At 35.2% G+C, this 20,003-nt stretch overlaps 1 protein-coding gene across 2 annotated transcripts in view; it reads right to left on the bottom strand.

The window, feature by feature from the left end:
* The window catches only part of LOC116851673 (T-box transcription factor TBX20-like), a 109,422-nt gene that overhangs the window by 39,630 nt on the left and 49,789 nt on the right, over nucleotides 1–20,003 (bottom strand). For both annotated transcript variants that reach the window (XM_032831327.1, XM_032831326.1), the window contains exons 2-4: nucleotides 17,932–18,184; nucleotides 10,218–10,491; nucleotides 2,723–2,887 (exon numbers count right to left, since the gene is read on the bottom strand). In XM_032831327.1, the coding sequence (XP_032687218.1) occupies nucleotides 2,723–2,887; nucleotides 10,218–10,491; nucleotides 17,932–18,184 (692 nt within the window). The remainder of the gene's footprint in view (nucleotides 1–2,722; nucleotides 2,888–10,217; nucleotides 10,492–17,931; nucleotides 18,185–20,003) is intronic.

A 20,003-nucleotide genomic window follows, 5' to 3' on the forward strand; every position in this document is an offset into this window, starting at 1 on the left:
GGGGGGGGGGGGGGGGGAGAGGGAGAACGAAATCGAGTCCCCTCGATGGCACGGCACAGCGCAGCACGGCGCGACGGCGGTGGCGGTGACGGTGGCGAAACGGGACGCGCCGCGACGCTCGTGGAATGCGAACGACGCTGAACTGGACCACACATGACGCCGCAGTCGGCTCTAAACGACTATCGTGAAATACGATAATGTTCCGTCGTTCTTGCGCACTGAACACGGAATCTGAACTTGGACACGGAAGACGGCTCGTCGAGAGGTCGAGACTGCAGCAGACCGGAGACGGACTTCGAACGCTACTTACGATCATCTCTGCTGTTGCACGTGTCGCGTCTTTTGATGGTTGCACACTGCGCGGGCCAACACGGTGGCGTGCCTATTTGAGACCTTTCGCGTTCTCAGCCGTTCGTACGTTTTACGCGTTCGTTTCTACTTAATCCTGATGGGAGGCTTATTTTATACATGCTATCAAACAGTTGATTTAAATTTTATTAGATCACTTATTGCAAGTTGCAATCATTGTTCTCTTTTTTGTTTTGTTCTTAACGTGACTTTCAGACATATTTTGTAGAAGTTCTTGAAAATAAATTAGAATCAAATTTACATCATGTTCTGTCAGGAACCGATGAAATTAGTTGCCTGATATTTAGAGGGGGAGACATTCTATACTATAGGCTATACTATATCGTTTAACAAGCACGTTTAGAGCAAAGAACGTTTTTTACTATATGACTTTGTCAATATTTTTTTCAAGTATCCAAAGAGAAACATATTTTGTACAATCAAGATAAGTGGAAAATGTATAAAATGTTTAGTAGTCCTTAAGATAGTATAAGCAGTGAAATGCAATGGTAGGTTCATTTAACTTGAATGTTGTAAAAGGGTTGATGTTTGTATAATAGCAGGTATCCACCTAATATCGTATACGATATATGTCTGCCTCTCGAGTGTTATATACAATATTAGGTGTTATAAGGAATTTTATTTTTTACATTTGCCTTTATATTTTATGACTAAATAAGCAACATTGCTTATTTAGTCATAATTATGATTTTGATATGACAATTAATAAAAGTATAAGATAAAAAGAGAGACGCTCAAGACGTCATTATGAAAACATCTTTCGAGATTCCTCAATCCTGATAATAACACCAGGCGGCTGCCGAATGTGAAGTGAAAGTTTGATATATGTTTCATATACATATATTAAACTTATTATTAAAATATCTTGTTATCAGTGCTTGGAGAATTATTTTTACTTGTAATTCAGTTTTCAGGTTAAATAATTAACAACTGCACTTCCTTCATGTATATTACGTTACTTAATATACATTAAAATAAATGCTTTTTCCGACACATTACGATTTTATTCCCTTGAATTCATACATTTTGTCAGGTATACGATATTAGGATATTAGGTACCATTTCCTCAAAATTGTGATTTTGTAAGTATATTGTTTGTAGCTTCAACCATTCTTAGTAAATCAATACTTTAATATGTCATTCTTAAATAAACTCCAAAAAGAATGTGGCCGACACGATGCAAAAATATTAATTCCTCTTTTTTCTACAAATGTTCAAAATTAAGTACACGATATTAGATACTTTCACTTTACATTCGGCAGCTGCCTGATGTTATTGTCAGGGTTGAGGAATCGCGAAAAATGTTTTAAATCCCAATCACGTCTTGAGCATCTCCTTTTTTTCTTATACTCTTATTAATTGTTATATCAAAATCATAATTTACGAAATCTTATCAATTCTGCTCCTCTTTTGCTTAATAGGATGCTGGATACTGATATAATGCAGCTTTCATATTTTACTTTGTTTTCCTATTTGTTGAACAGAATACAAATACTTGTACAAAGTAAAAGTACAAATAAATGCCAGAGTAACCCGTGTTATATGACAAATTAGAAAAAATTTTTTGCTTACAAAACTCTTTTGTTTTTTATATTAAATGGAGTATTTCGCCATTCATTGACATTTGTATTTTTACTCTGTATAAACATTTGCAATTTTATAGAACCAAATAGAAAAACAGTGCGAAATACGAAGCTATATTACGTCGGTATCTAGCAACTTCTTAACGTTACCGATCTATGGAATAATGATGTGTGTCCTTCGCTCTAAGTTTTGGAATAAAAAATCACCGTGGAAGAATTCAATTAATATTATTCAATTAATATTATTAAGCGTGCAATACGCATTTCTAAAGAGATAATCAAAACTACGAAACATTTCTCTTATATAATTGCCGCTTGAGAAGGAAGCAAGCGGCTCTCTCGACACGCGAGCGCAATGCGGTTCGTTCGCAGCGCGGCTGCTCGTTAACGCGGCCGTCTCCGCGAGGTGTTACGCCAGTGTCTTCACGCGGTCGCTCGTTCTCGACAGAAACGATTATCGAGGATGAAAGAGAGCCGCAGCGAACGAAATGGAGGAACCAGTCCCGTGTGGCCGACGTGGCGAGACGTGGCGGAGGACCGGAGGCGACCGGACAGACGTGCAGGACCCACCGCGAGAGGACGAGAGAGGGAGGTAAAGAGCGCGATGCACAAGAAAAGAAAAATAAAGAGAGAGAGAAAGAAAGAGATAGATAAGTAGATAGAGAAAGAGAAAGAGAGGGAAGAGAGAAAGGAAGAGAATGAGAGAGCGAACGAGTGAGCAAAAGGAAAGGCTGGAGTGTAACGGTAGCGAGAAACAAAGTGAAACTTACGAGCTGATTCTGATAGGCGGTGACAGCGGTGAATATGGCCTCCGGGAATATAAAGGTCTTGTGCGGCTCCTTCTCGAGGTCCACGATCGGCTTCGCCGTGCCCGAGTCCGGCCGTTTCACCAGGTGGATCCTTGGCTGGTACTTATGCATAGAGTTCAGCACCAGCTGCAAATTGTTTCAGTTTACTATCGACTGACCAACCGGCGGCCCCTCGTTGCCGCGGATTCACGCGTTCAGATCCAATCGCGGTACATGTTGGCAAATAAACGCGCGCGCTCAGTTGAACGCTCGATTTTCTAAATAGACGTTTTCACTTCTCGCCGTTTGCGCTTAGAGTGATATACCGTGTTTGTCGGGACGAACGAAGGAAAACGGTTTTGCACAAAAGTTAATGTTTGAAATGTGTAATTTACGTATTTCTAATTTTCGACTGCAATTTTTGATCCTTTTTAAATTTAGAAGATTGTTGATTTTAGGAGACCAGTTATGTATGGAACTTCATTCCGATAAATGTACATAAGGAAAATTTTATAGTAAAAATTGCTATCGAATTTTTGTATGACCGAGAAATAGATTGATGCCTGCATTGATTTATTTTATTTTCTAGATATTCATATATGCTATTTATATATTTTAAATTTTACTCTTAAGCTATAGTAATTTTTACAATTAGTATCATATTGATAATAAAACATATTTGTTTTCAAGTTTCCTTTTTCTTGTCGTTGAATATCTTAATTATTTTACTGCCATGGGTGGTTACAAAACGATTATAGACTAGGTTCGAAAAATTCTGAGCGGTGCGACTGCACTTTTGCCGTTTTATATTTGTTGTTTCAGTTTTTCACTCATTTTTCATAAAAAAGTTGTGACAAAAATTACTACTAGTAAAGTCCAAGTTTAAAAAATAAAACTTCTTTAAGTTATAACATCGGAAGTGAGTTGCGGTGAAATCTGAATGCATTTTCGGAGCACATTTTCGCCTGCTGCGACGATGGGTAAAATGGAAATAGAATAGCTTTTGAAATGGAATAGAAATAGCGTAATTGCGTTGTATGGCACTGAAATAGTTAATAACCGAATTACAGAATAGATCGACACTTCAGTTAATACTGTCCGGAGACTTAGTTGCTAAGAGTTCAAGAAGTAAGAACAAACTAGTGAACATTCAAAATTGGGCGAAATATTTTTTTACCTCGACATACCGTAATGTGCAAATCAGCAATGTGCAAATTATTATATTTTTTTAAGTGTAAAGGCTACTATATATACACGGAAAAACAATTCCATTTGACTAATTGTTTTGTTACTTGGAAATTAAAAATACAGTAGGAAAAGGAGAATTTTTGTAGCATGTTTGTGCTTGGCAATTGCTCTCAGTTAACTTTAGTTATCTGAGCTTTAATACATTTGAATGTTCAGACAAATGTTTCCGATCCTCAAATTAATACTCTTCATTCAGTTATCCAAACTGAATTTCTGAATTTCATAATGTATAAGCAAATTATGTTGAGGAAGGATAAGAAGAAAACAAGGAGGGTTAGGAGGGAGTAGGGTGAAGGAATAAGGGAAACAAGAAGGATTGTTATATTGCGAGAATTTTTATTATAGAACAGTAACATTTTACATTTTGAGAATTGCGAATTGTATTATTAAAATATTCATCATGTTCTACAGCAAGATAAACTCTTCTGATAGCCTATCCCTACATTACTAGAAAATATAGTAAAATTGAAAAGAATTTTTTCATGAAAAAAAGAAAAACTTCACGCGCGCACACATATACACACAGAAAAATATTATTCTACACTAAAAAAAGCGATTATTCCGTTTACTTTCTTTTTTTGAAGTAATGGTTATTTTCAACAAAGAATATTTTCTTGATAATAGTCTTTAAATATAATTATCACGAATTTTTTAGAAAAGCTTATTATTATGCACTCAAATGAAGAATTAATTTTCTCTACAAAAATATTATAAAACTTTATTGAAGAAAAAGTTAACTCGACTCTGTGTAATAAGCAAATTTTTGTTTTAATTTAATATTTTTTCTTGAGATACTAAACTTACTAGGATTCGGAATATATTTTGAATAAATTTGATGCTTATGATGAGAGTTTATGGTAGATTTATAACATAACAATATAAATTTATGAAATACTTCAAACAAGTAACATTTATTTGAACATAATATGTATTTTTCTGTATATATATATATCTTCTCAGTAAATGATTGCATACTCGAATGCAGTCATAATTCAAAGATACGCGTTATAATTCAAAGATACACGAGAATAAGGAAGCGCATCGCAATCGGGCGATCTCTCAACGCGAAAATTGCGGGTGTCCGATTTCATTCAATTAAAAGCCGAAGGAAGCCGAATACCGACCAATCCAAATGAACGACACGAATATGACGCGCTGACGTAGCAACGGTGACTAGCTCTTCGTGTTTCTACTTGCACTATACACGTTTCTATCCCAGCTTTTATTTCGAAGGGTCCCATTAGGGTTCCGAGATCGCCGACGATGGCTCGTCCTTCCCCGCGAAGACGAAGACGCGTCGAGATTACATCGAGCCTCACGTTGACTTTCGTCGTTCGGGGGATTCGAATCGGCCGCGGGCGATCCGAGAAGCGCGCGATAGCATTAACAACGGCAACAACAACAAGCGAGAGGGACGGGAGCGTGGAAGAAAAAGCGTATGAATTAGGAGCACTCTTCGGAGCCGGGCGCGTTCTCCCCGTTACCGTTCAAAAGAATCACTTTGCCGCGTCTGGCAGCGTGTAATACCCTGAATACAAAATGAGTACCGTGAAGAAGCGCTGCCCCGATCGGAGTTCCTATTTACGTCAGTCATCCGATGAATTAAGGGGGGCCCCTGATGCTCCGCCGAGAAAGAGGAGCTCCGGCTCCTGACAATGAGGGGTGGGAGAAGGGGGAAGGTGAGGAGGGGAGACGCAGAAGGAGAGCGAGTAAGGCGAAGACTGAGATTCCTGTGACTTATGACAAACGAGACAACGGACTGTCAAATTATCCCGCGGAGCGACTAAATCGCACCGCCACGCCGAAATCCGTCTTGTCGGCGTCATTTTTCTCTACTTACGTTCTTGCGCGAGCAAGCCACAAGTTTCTCGAAGATAGGTTGAATTCTCACAGCAATCGCCACGCGTCTTCAGTAACTCTTCGATTTTTTTTTGTGAGAAACGCGAGAAGTTGATTTAATAAACATATACATGGGAAGAATGGTTTCTTCGAATTTAATATTCCTGTTTGTTTGATTCCAACGTCTCTCTCAACATATTTTGTTTCATTAAATTAAACCTCCTATATTGTTTGTTATATTGTTTAAAAGAATACTATTATTAAAAGAAAAGAAAATTTAATTTTCTCAATCAAATAATATATTATTTAGTTATATTTTAAATCTTGTTTCGTTGAATTAAATCAGCTTTTTTAATTGAAAAAGTAACTATTATTTTAAACATTTCATACTCTAATCTACTAAGAACAAATATTTGCAAATTTTTTTGTGAGATGTGCTTTATCCCTATAAATAACTTTTATTTCATAGAAATAAACTTAACTTTATATCTCATGAATAAATTTTCAAGTATTTTTTCTGAGTATATTATTTAAACTAACCAATATAATGTTTAATTAAAAATTCAAGAATAATAATCATTACTTCCCTAATTCACTAAGGTACATTCTATCAATACCCGTTACATATTGACACAATATCCGTTACATATTGTTTTCAATAATTAGCAGTAAGTATGGCATAAAAAAAGTTTTTTGGATATTATAAGGATGCATTATAAGCTAGGACTGTATCATCAGAACTAATTGGCTTCACTAATTTCTATATGATCATTAAAGTCAAGTAACCCACTGTAAAAAAAAGATGAATGACTGCATCACGAGAGTATTTGGATGAAAATCACGGGAGGAAGAAGGTACACATGATGAAATAACAAAATTACAGACTGTCAGTAATGCAAGAAAAAATGTTAAGTTTTTAAGATTATTTAAACAAAATTATTGAATTTTTTAGTAAAGGAAATTAAATAAAACAATTTTTTGAACTAAACAATAAGTTATTTAAGCCAAACAATAAAATTGTTTAAAAACCAATCGTATTTGTTGAATTACACGAAAATTGATTTATTTATAATATTCTAATAGATACATTTTTTGAAATTAGTAAAACGTATTAAATAAATAAAAACCGTTCTTTCTGTCTATACGCGCGATCGAATATAATTATTGCAGACAATTTTCCACGAGTGAGAATAAACAATAAAGGAATAATCTCTCCTATGAGAGTAGAATATCGCCTCTGTATTCAAAAAAAATTACCGACGTAAATCACTTTCGCTTTTCTTTCGCGTCTCTTGAAATTATCGTGATTATCTCATAATGTCATCACCGTCCCACTTTACCAGTCGTAAGTTTCCTCAAACTAATCGTATTATGCTGGATGGTTATAGGAAAACAAAAGAGGAAAGAGGAAATTATGCAGAGAAAAGTGTGTTTCGTAGTGACGTAGAATGCAGGTAATAGATGCGACGTAAAAGCATCGCGATGGAATAGAAATGCCATCGCGTTGCGTTCTACTTTGCTGAACTTTGTTGAACCTAACAATCGATTCTGGTGGATTTATTAATGTAACAGATGAACGCGGTAGGCGTGCACTCGCTGTCTTCGGCGCCGACAATGTCGTACTTTTAGCTGCAGCTGCGCCGAGTAACGTGTAAAAATTTAATGCGCGGGCTGTCTCGGATCGGCCACGTCTGCCATCGCGAGGAAACGTGGAAAACTCACTGTAAAATGGTCCGTAAGAAAATATCGACGGTTCGATACAGAACTCTCGAGGACGCGTGTGGCGATAATTGAGCGCAGCTAAATGACATACGACAAAAGTAGAAGTTATTTTTTCTTCTTTCTTTTGTTTAGAATATTCGTTCTTCGCACTTCCCAAAACTACATGACACGTAACATAAGAAACAACGTTAAGATAAGTAAAACTATAAAAAGTAACGATTTAAATATCGGAAAAGTGGAGTTAATCCAAGGATTATGTTGACTATGTATTTTATCTACGTATTTGTTGCGAGAAAAACAGTGAAAAAATGGAATTGCAAAGTGTTCTTCCTAGAACATAAGTATTCCCAAAATTTCATTAAAATTAGAAAACATATTGCAGTTAAAAAAATAAAAGTTGATTTAAAAGCAGCTGAGCATCTGGCAAGTTAATTTCGTAAGTGAATAAACTTAAGTGACGCGTGATTAGAATGAAGTTCCTTGCAATTATATGATATACTATCTTGTGTAATAAAAATGACTTACTTTTACTAACAGACCAATAGAAATCGAGCATATGGATGGTCAAAGTAAAATAAGTCATTATAAAGAGAATCTAAATTCAATTTAAGTACCCAAATTTAATATAGGTTAGGTGAGTCATTATATAGAGTATTAAATTTAATTTAAGAACGACATCCGCCGTATGCAGATAAAGCTTATAAAACTAAACGGAAATGTCTTATATTACTTTTCATATATAGCGCTTTTATTAAAACTAAACGGAAATGTCTTATGTTACTTTTCATATATAGCGCTTTTATTAATTCTTTGATAACCCTTTTATTATTAATGCATTTATTTCTTGCTGTTTAGTTTGGCGTATTCTCTGAGAGAGGAGGGGTCTGTGAGAAACAATAACTTCTCTGATATGCTCTTATTTAAATATCTATAAATATGCTTATCCAATGTACAAATATAATAATTTTGAATTTACGAAAAATAAATTTGTAGAATTTGTGTTTAAAATAGCTAATTTAAGATACAGAGAAAGATAGTATATTGATTCTACATCTATATAGGAAGAAATTTTGCATGTTTTAAGAAAAAAATCCTATATTCATACACACAATAATTCAAGATTCAATAAATATAGGATCTTAATTTTTGGATATTAACAAAACAATATTTTCATTGTAACAAATCAAATTATGCTAATATATTAAAGGCACTCATAACTAATTAAATATTTCAAAATTAATTATTTAAAAGTTTATAAATTTTTTTATTTTTTGATAATTTAATATCAAAGTATTTTATTTTTTATAATTAATGATATAATATCTTACCTACAACTATTTATACATTATTTATATACAGATATAATAGAAACTGATAATGGTGTGTTACGTAGTAACGTGCTTCGATCTTCCGACCCGATACGATGCGAGATGTTTCGTCGTTGTCTCGTTGTTACTAGTCATAATGCGGCATATTAGTATTTCTGTTATTTTAGAAAGGAATATACGATTTGCACACACATACACATATAGAACTATTTCTAATATAAAAACATAGAGATAGATTGTCTCAATCATATTTATACAGTCAATCTAACATATAATAATTAGTTTTCCGAAAAGTTCTAACATCGAAATTCTGAAACGTTAGCATTTCACATTTCTATTTTTCTAAAGTATTAGATTATTTCTAAGTTCTAACACGAGTATTTACAATAGAATATATTTTCCACGGTATTAATTTTTATCTAAATTATGTTATTCAGCTTAGAAGAAAATATCTTCACGTTACGAAAGATAGATTATTTATTCATCATGTTTCTAATAACAGAATAATTAATGCATTCTCTTGCGTGCGATACTGAACTTAAGTCAAGCTAGGAGAATAAGGAAGCGCCAGTTGACTTTGTTCCATTCGCTTTTCACCAGTTCGCCATTCACCATTCAGAACAACGACGAGACATCTCGCATCGTGTCGGGTCGGGAGATCGATGCGCGTTACTACGTAAGCGCCAGCGAATAGCGCGATTAAATTACTCATTCCGCCGTTATAACGGCTTAATAATAGAGGCTCATCTTCTCGCGGGCTGACAAGTGTCACGAGGAATTAACCAGATACCTCCGCGTGGGAAATAGACACGGTTGGAGGGAAAAGGGGAGGGCCAGGGCTTATCAATCAATAAATTTAATAAGAAACTTAACACATCCGTTGTAATGTACGCGAGCTGGAGAGTCTGCACTTCGTCGGAATTGGCTTTTTATAGTAAGTCGGAAACGCCGGAAGTGCTTGGAATAATTGATGCGGCAGAATTAATGTTTAACGTCGGATTTTTATTTCTCAATTCTTTTCGTTGTCTTTTCAGAGATTTTGTTCGATTGACAATATAAAGAACCAATATACTTTTCGTTATTTATTATTTGTTTAGTTTTGCTAATTTAGGGTCTTAAAAGAAACTAATGGAAATCACTTCAACAGCTACAATGAAACGCTACCACCGTCATATAGCTGAGGTATGACGAGAATGTAATGTAATACTCGAGAAATGCATGCACATTTGGAAGTGGAACAATGCGAACTTGTAGCGTGTTTTGCAATTAGACCCTAATTAGAACGAATGAAGAGTGAAGAGGGTGAAGGAGCAAAGAATCCTCTCAAAACAAATACTCACATGCCCGTGCCTGTCCATGTCGTTGTTGGTGAGCTTGACTTTCTCAAAGGAGACGACCTGCTTTCTGAGCTGTTCGCCCGTGAAAGGCGAATCCGGGTGGACGTAGAGCCGCGCTGGTGCCGGCGGATCGGCCTTACCGGCCACCAACCAACAGCTTCTGTGATATGCGTACCGATATCTCTTATTGTCAACCGGCACGATGTCCATCAGGACGGCGTATCGACTGTCTGCCTTCAGACCGTTGAATGAGACGCGACATGTCGGGAACATCCGCCTGCGCAAACGAATGAACGAATCCACAGTCAAACGAAATCTCCAGAGTCATCGTCGAATTAGAGTACTTCTAAAGCTGTGCTCGAATCTACCTATGTGGTGCAGCTGTTGCAGGGTTTCGACATCAGCTTGATTTTATCAACGACAAGAGCAAGATGTATTGGTATTAGATCGAGATAATTAACCCTCATATGGCACACATCTTTTTGGCATCTCGATCTGACACGCTGGAGAGGAGGGATCGTTTTCGTTTTCACTTATTTAAGTTCCATAAAAATACTGATAAAAATTTATGAAAAAATATGAATATATATTCTTTGAAGTTTGTAAAATTAGAATTATGTAAAAAATAACTTTGAAGTCTATAGAATTAGAATTATGTAAAAAAATAACCGTAAATTCTCATTTAAATATTAAATTTTACTATAAATATAGAGAAAATCGCGTAAAAAACATAAGTTTACCTAGAAATTTATAACTTTTTTGAAGATGAATTTAATAGGTCAATATTTTAAGATTTCCATGCCGACATATGAATGTTTAAGGAAAAAAATAATAAACATTTCAATCCGTCGAAATATAATTATCTGTAAATATTCGAAAGTACATCATTCTTTTTAGTCAAGAGACGAGAGAGGAGAGAGAAGAAAAAGAGAAATAGAGAGAGAAAGAGAGAGAGAGAGAATAAAATTAATAATTTTTTTATGTTCTTGTGTGTGTATTATAATATATACATAAATTTTTTTATTAAAATTATAAAAATTAGCTACAAAAGATAGAAAGAAGAAAGAAGATTAATTGAATTTTTATTCATGAAAAGCAATTTTGCTTTTCTTTTCATGTGACAGGTAATTGAAATAGATTAACTGTTTTTAAAGCTAATATCTCTTACAACTATAAATTTTTCTAGTGCATAAAAAACCAAAAGTTCTCGTTTTACTAACTTGCTTTAAAATAAAAAATCGACGATGCTAAATGATGCTGGAAATAATCCCAATGTGCTAGATTCGAGTTAAGTCCATTTTTTTCCCGACGGCATTACTATGAGCTAATATCTAGGAGTAACATTTAAAAACGTTACTCTAAATTATCCAAAACTTTACTTACACTTTTACAATACAGACTCAGGTTTCTTCGCCAAAAAAATCTTTAAATATCTCTATAATGAAAGAAATAAAATTTTTTGTAGAAAATTCAATATGCAACGATGAGTAAAAGCAGGCATTGGTAATCAATAATCCAGGATAGCTCGCGATGATCTTAGGTTAACTCGCTCACGGTCACCGAAAATGTACGAAGGAAAAGAATGGACCTCTTGGAGGGCGGGAGGGCAATGGGCCCAGGTTGGCGGTTAAAAGCAAGGCGAAGTGACCGCGGGGACAGGGGAGCTGGCGTGAATGTTTTGCCTCGGAGGCCAAACATTAATACCGTGTCGGGCCCCCTGCTGCTCGACCACTAAAACGCGGGGACACCCGCCGATCTTATCTACGTCTTCTCCTCGGTCCTTGTCGACTCGGTATGCATTCATCCCGCCAGCGCCACGAGTGTGAGTAATGCTTTTATTTATCAAGCCGTCTTTTGTTAATGAATTGAACTCGGGAGAAGGTGGGCCCCTTCACCCTCACGTCGCAGCCTTCTCTTACCCCCTTGTCGTCTCCTACCTTTCTTCCTTCCTTCCTTCCTTCCTCGCTTTGCGTGAGCCTGATTTTCAACCCTTTAACTCCTGTCTCCTTTTCTCTCTCTCTCTCTCTCTCTCTCTCTCTCTCTCTCTCCCTCTCCCCCGCCGTCCCGTTTTTGCGCGACCGTTTGTCTCGTGACACCAAACGCACAGTCGATGACTCTGACCGTTGGCCAGTCGGATTATCCGTCTCGTCGTCGTGAGAAAGATTGTTTTGTACGGGATGAATCTGAAGACTTAGTCGAGACTCCAGCAATATTTCGGCAGAGTTCTCGAAGATAGAAGAAAACTTGATGCGGACGAATCTTTCGAAGTCAAAGATATGCTACCGCCGATCCTTTCAATGTCATGTTACGTACGTATGATTCCTCAGAGGGATGACAACTTAAAGACAAATTCGTGACTGAAATGGCTAAACTTTAAAAAATGCATGAAACAGTATAAACAGGTCAGTATAAACAGTATAAACATGAGAAAGAACGAGAGGGAGGAGAAAAGAGAGGGAGAGAGGGAGGAGAGAGAGAGAAAGAGACGTGAATTTTCTGACTCAAAGATTTCCACGGCAAATAGCCGAAGAAGTATAACTAAGAAAAGAGGGCAGCGTCGAAAGTAGTTTCCGAAGAAGGCAATACTAGGACTATGTGGGGGTGGAAAGTTTAAGGGACGATAAGAGCGAGGCGAGTTGACGGGTGAAGGAAGCGACGACCAGCGTCATTGAGACAGAGATCTAATTACCGACGCACGAGTAGGCGCTCACCCGGGTGGAGGAACGACCTCACCCTTCTTTCCTTTCCCCATCTCGCCTTCCAAGGGGGAGACGTAGGACGAATAAAGAGCGGGGATGTTACCATCATCGTGGCGGGCAATTAGGCGCGCGCCGGCCGCGTCCCTGCTCATCTGCCTTCCATCTTTTCCATCTCCTCTCTCTCGACTTTCCAGGAGCTTCCTGGTTCCTTAGGAACATCCTTCCGATGTTAACTCTTCACGACCTCCCACGCGCCCCATTTTGGACCACCCCGAGTCGACATAAACAAACCCTCAACGTGTAAGGACCTGCTTTCTTCTTTCCTCCCACAAGAGGAAAGCGTTTAAAAGGCATTTTAGATAAATAATTACGCATGTACAGAATATAAATAAATAACTAATTATAATCTGTAAAGGTGAATTTGATCAGGTACAATTTTTTTCTTTGTGACGTTTCAATATTTTTAATTATCTATTAAATATTTCACGATACTGAAAATCGATATCAAATTCTCCAAGTCTTCATTCTTATCTTTTTTTAAACGACGCCAATTATTTCGAAAACCGTGCAACTACGCGTCGAGGATATACAAAGAATTATTTCCCGTCGATGGTTAACTTCGCACCCGATTGCAGCGTTTCCGTCGTTAGGTTGGAGATATATGTCTGAAAAGGTAGTATATCGCGAGCCGAGACAAACGTGAACATAAAACATCTCGACCGCCTTCCGCGAAGAGGTAAGAGAGAGGCAAAGCCCCGAGATCCTTCCAGGACTCCCCCTCGCGGTGTGATCCCACTCGAATCCTCACGCCTCCGGTCGCCACTGCTCGTTCCAAGGACCCTTATAAACTGGCATAAGCTCGTCCGGTTTCTACACCGGCCCGACTAATTGACTGACGGTCAATATAGCAATTTAACCCGCCGCTTGCCACCAGCTCGTTCTCCGCTTTTTATTCTTCTTTCCCTTCCCCGCTCGTCTTCTCTACGGCTTGGATTCCCCTTTGCCTCTCAAACCCCGGTTGTTCAGATAATGTTTCGCAGTTCTGTATTATTCGCCAGTTTATATTTGTATTTTTATATATTCACGCGCGACGAGACTTGCATTGTGTTATTTTATTTTTTCTTGCGTTTGGGGAATTTATTTGCTGAACCTTACATGTATAAACGCGAGCGTTGTACAATTCTGTACAATTTTTCTGTAAAATTTCTCTCTTAAATACCTAATTCTTAATAGTCGATAAAACTCATAGTTTTGCGGAAAAAAGTTTGGTCAGATGAACAAAATGTCTGGGTAAAATATTAATGGAGCAGAAATATGTTTGAAATCATTAGAATTTTACTCAAGTTAATAAGATTTCTAGTTAATTTAAACAATCGCAAATTCTGATTAATTAGTAAATATTAACTTAAAAATTAATGTATTACTGTTAATGTTAATGTATTAAAAATTAATGTATTAATGTTAATGTTAACTTAAAAATTTTAGTTAACCAGAAATTTAACTGGAAAAGAATTCTGGTAATTCCAACTAAAATTTTCGGTTTGTTCATATTTGTAGATATTTAGTTAATCCAACCATTTTTTCTGTGTTCTACAATACGAATTGCACGCATGGTTTTGTAATCCCAATTGATTTTTAATCTCTAAAATATAATCAATTTATTCTTCACAGAAATATATTTTTAATTACTAGTTTAGTTATAAGTATAATATTAGATTTAGTAAAATTCTGTTAAGAGGATCAGTTAATAGTAGAAATTGTTTTTAACTTTAAGGGAATGCTGGAGTCGATGGACAAACTCGAACAATATCGATAATGCAGAGACGATCGTCGTTAAAACAATTACGTTATCCTTTTTATATTTCTTGTATGAATAGATCTTGTATAGAACTTATATAAATGTATACTTTGTTTGTATGTGCTTTGTTTATATTCAGCATAAAACCTAACCTCCCTACTCATGTAGAAATCTTTTTGAAAATTTTTCGAATATTCTTAAGCTTCTGAATTCAAATGAAGGTATAGTAATATTAAGGGGATGCTTAAGCTGAAAACTTTACCGGCAAAATATTGATATTTTTCTGCAAAGTTTACGTCATATTGGTTGTACAGAATTACAAATGTTTTTACGCAATGAAAATATAAGCAAAAATAAATAAAAGTATTGCTCAATATGTGATGAAAATGAAAGGAAATTTTAAATATATAATTTCAAGCTGTCAGTTAGCATAATATTTGCCTAATCCAAAAGTTCTGCAGTTTGCACATACTGTCGATGCTCCAAACAAAAAAATTTTGAAGAACATTGCTGTACTTTCGCATTTAAATTCAGAAGCTTAAGAATATTGGAAACGTTTGTAGAAAGATTTCTATATATGTGCGTGGTTAAGTTGTCCGTTGAATACGATAAAACAAAGTAACATACATTTATGTAAGTTCTATATATACAAGAATGTACATATAATGTTCTATATGCGATTTACAAACGCAGATGTAAAATTATGTATTATTGTGCGCAAAGCGCGTAGAAGCCGTAATTTAATTTACCTGCAAATTAATTTCGTCGCCGCAGTGATTTTGCAGTAAAATATATTATTTCCATTGCTTAAAATCAGATATAATACGTAGGAGTGAAGTGAGAGAATTCTTACTGAAAATCAATGAATATTCATACATAGAAAAATATTCAAGTAAATATTACTTGTTTTAAGTATTTCATAAGTTTATATTTCAGCAAATCTTTCACAAATTTTTATTATAAGTATCACGTTTATCCAATATGCATTCTAGTATTTCTTTAGTATTTCAATCAAGAATAAAAAATCAAGAATTAAATTAAAACAAAAATTCGGTTTGTTTACTATACAGAGTCGAACTAATATTTTTTTTCAATAAAGCTTTATAATATTCTTGTAAAGAGAATGAATTCTTCTTTTGAGTACATGATAATAAAATCTTTTAAAATTCGCGATGAAGATAACTATTACTTAGAAAGAGGAAGGTAAACTGAAGCAATCGCAATTCTTGACAATACACGGGAAAAATATGCTATTGAAAGGAAAAAATATTGCACAGTATATTTGTTTCAATAATATTCTGCTTTTGAACCAAGAAAATTCATATAAATTATATTGATGTTGTTGATGCGATAGCATTATTTCCATGTAAAATAGTATTTTTCTGGATACATCGATTATCGGTGAAATATTCCTTTTATTAATTGAATCAGAAACGTTTTAGCTGATTTATTTTATGAGAGCAGAGTCTTAATTGTCATGAACGGAATAATTGATCTACGTTGCCTCGATACTTTCTGCTCGGCCGGAGTGATTAAGAGATCCGACGATCCCGACGCGATCAGAACGTTTTGCTTATGTTTAGGTTGGGAGAGTGACGGCTTGCTCAGGGTAACGACACGTCTCGCCCTAACCCTAACCCGTTTCTATCGCCGGGTCCCTCTTGGGAATTTTCGTGGGTGCCGTATCGTGTCGTGTCGTGTCGTGACCCGTGGCAGAACGTGATTGAGTTTGCAGTGACACCGAGGCCGGGCGGGCGAGGCAGTTTCGGGAACCGGAGAGCCGAAGGGGTGAGCGGCCGCGAGTAATGAGAAAGAGTCAATCGCCCCGACGGTGTCCAAGCGAGAAAGAGGGAGAGGGAGATTCCCGCCTGTGCGATGCATTAGCGGCTACGTCGTCCCGAGGGAACTCTATTCGTAGCATCTGGTTACCTCGGGGATCGCACCAGCTCGTCCCTGAGGAATGAGGCCGGAATTGTTTTCGTCTGCGAGAGTCTTCGGACAATTACGTTGTCGTTGAACACGCGCGATGCTTCGAGGAACATTTCTCCATTCTTGGGACGAATCATCTTGAGGCAATAATCCGATATTGCGTTTCTAAATTTTGTTATCGCGTGGCTACAGCAAATTTGCCGTCATGACCATCTTATGAAGATACACGTGTAACTGCGAATCGCTTGCAATTTGTACAAATTACTGTGATTGCGCAATATAGAATTATGTAACATGTATTGTAAATTGGAAAAAATAGACGTCGAAATCGAGATTACGGCACAAACGTCGGGAGCGCAATTTAAATACCGTAATAATTGACCGCGATACGCAATGGGATTCAGCTTAGGGTACTTATTATGCAACTGTTTGGAATAATTTCGATTTTCTTCAATTTCATGTTGTAGACAGTCGAAGATAATCCGAATCGATCGGAATGATTCCAACACCTCGGAATCCGATTTCCAATAGAATAAGACTATGGAAATCGTCAAAAATGATGTTTTGATAACGGTCAAGGTAAAGAAATTAATTTATTTTAGTATCTTTAGAAAATTAACATTTAAGTGTGACAATAAATACTGAAAAATCTGTATTTTCATAATTTATCTTACATTTATATTTATTATAAATAATTATATGTTTATAAAGAATAGTCATTTAGTTTACATGTAAGTCTATATGTTCTTCCATAAATTGCAGTATTATTAAATGCTGTTTTGTTGATATTTTTTTTCATTTATGTTATGAGAAAAAGAGAAAGAGAATGTAAAAAAATTTAATTATTATATATATTTTTATCGCGTGCGCGCGTGTGTATATGTGTACTTTAAGTAATTTATAAATGATAAATTATATTGTACTTGTAATGTATGTCATATTGCCAGTGTATATTACAGTTGAACTTAAATGTTAAATAATGATTTACTTGCGCTGTGATTGAACAAAATGGTTCGTTTCGTTTGTTCCGCACGTTCGTTTTATTTACATTCCAAATGTGTCGAAATGTGTGGGAAGCTGATTCCGTGTCGATTCCGAAGAGGTAAGACACGTAAACGAAGTTTTGATTGAAAACACACGAGTCGAAATCTCGTGATTCCGAAAAATTGCATAATAGTTACGCAGATCTAGCAATTCTTTCGCGAGATTATCTTCGACATTATCTTCGATATCAGAAGGGAAAAATCAACAATGATGATCGTTTCGGTCTGATGGTAACTCAAGACCTCACCTGCCAGTCTTTGTGATGATCATTTCTGTGCCGAGCTCGTTGAATTTATCCCAGAGATCTTTCGTTTCCAAATGGCAGACCACGTGCCTTAATTCCTCACAATTCGAACGTTCCTGCAGAAGAGGATTCACCGGCGAGATGCCCTTGCCGCTGGTGCTGCCAGTATCGTCGGTTTCCGGTTCGTCCTCCGCATTGATCGTCTCTGGAACCGGCGGAGCGCCGCGCGCCACCCCTGAACTGCTAGCTTCCCTTTCTGCAAACAGAAATTTTTGCAAAATGACTGGTCAATGATTGGTCTTCATCGTAAAATATGAAAATAGTAGAGGGGAACGGGAACAATAGAGGAGAACGGGGAACAAATAGATCTAAATATAACGTTGGCCATGTACTTAGTTTATACTTATGTTTATGTGAAAAGAACAGTGAAAACGGAAACGTAAAATGTTCCTTTTAAAAGATAGATAGATAAATACTTTCCTTTGAGTTTTATTAAAGTAACACAAATTTACTTTTTGAAGAACGAAAAGTTTAATTTAAGAGTAGTCAAATAACTCGAAATTTCGTGTTAATATTATCCATCATGAGTCTATAGATTTAAAAATGAAGTCTTATTAGTTAAAATAAAATTTCCTGCAGCAGTATGATATACCATTTTGTGCTATATAATAATATAATATAATATACTATAGTATATGATATATTGTATTATTTTATTGTCTATATATAAAAATATGAAACAGTAATAAAAGGAATTTTTGTTAATAAAATGATTGGAATTAAATGCACATGAATGGGTAAGATAAAATGGGTTTATGTCTCTCTTGTAATAAGAAATGATTTTTAAACTATAAATATATAAATGCATTTACATAAATATACACACACACACATCCACACACACATACACACACATATTCATGAGCTGATTTATCCTTGTTGATTATATTATATTCAACATATACTCGCGCGCATTTTTATGTTGCAACTTCAACTTGTCAAAATATTGTAACTGTAAAATAGAAATATGTAAAAAGAATATATATGTATAAGGTAGTTTTAATATAACTGGATTAGACGTGCTGTAGTTCCTTTCTAGCTCAAAATGGAAAAGTAGGAGAAGAAAGTTTTCACTGTTTAGTACCATTATATTCTATTTTTATATTTTTTCGAAAAATATATCGATGTCAATTTAAAAAAATACAAGATACAAATGTGCTTGCTTATTAATGGAATTATATATTTTTTTACTAAATCAATCACTCTGATTATTCTGCATATAAAAATACTAGAATAAAAATCAAGATTTACCTCTTTTATTTTAATATCTTTTAATACAAAATATGGAATATCTCGTAAATTATTTACTTTATAATATATAAATTTACCTTAATACTTTTATACATAGAATGGCAGATAAAATCAATAATTGTAAGAAAAGGAAAACATACAAAAACTTCTGTAAGCAAAATTCCATTTTACAGATCCGTTAATGCACTAGTGTGTAAAGATAATTGCAATAATTAATATCACCCATTAATTTATTTTATGTATAAGAGTTGTACGTAGAAAAGTGTTAAAGTTATCTCATTGGAAAGTGAATAGTTTGAAAAGTGAATGAGATACTTACAATCTCATACTGAAAAGAATTAGTATAAAATGTAAAATATCTCAAAAAATATATTCACATTTTGATGACTTTATTCCTGTAGTATTACAAAGCAAAATAACTAGAGATATTAAATTATTCTAAAAAAGTATGGTTCTATTAAAAAAGTGCCGTTGCATCTTGCAAGTGTATTAATGTATTGTCGGGAAAAAATATAATCACAGCATGATAGTCATATTAATTATACATATACACAGTAAAAAAATATATGATTCACGATTATTTCTGATATAAAAATATAAAACAGTTTTTCTTATCATTTTTTTATAGTCAATAACAACAATTACTTGTTTGAAATATTGAAAATATAGTAATATAGTAAATTCGCTTCGATCTCTTCTATAATAAAATACAAGAGAGAGAGAGAGAGAGAGAGAGAGAGAGAGAGAGAGAGAGAGAGAGAGAG

This window comes from Odontomachus brunneus, unplaced genomic scaffold (genome assembly GCF_010583005.1).
Source record: "Odontomachus brunneus isolate Ranch 3 - 2012 unplaced genomic scaffold, Obru_v1 Obru_scaffold_186, whole genome shotgun sequence".
In the NCBI taxonomy this organism is placed as follows: Eukaryota; Metazoa; Arthropoda; class Insecta; order Hymenoptera; family Formicidae; genus Odontomachus; species Odontomachus brunneus.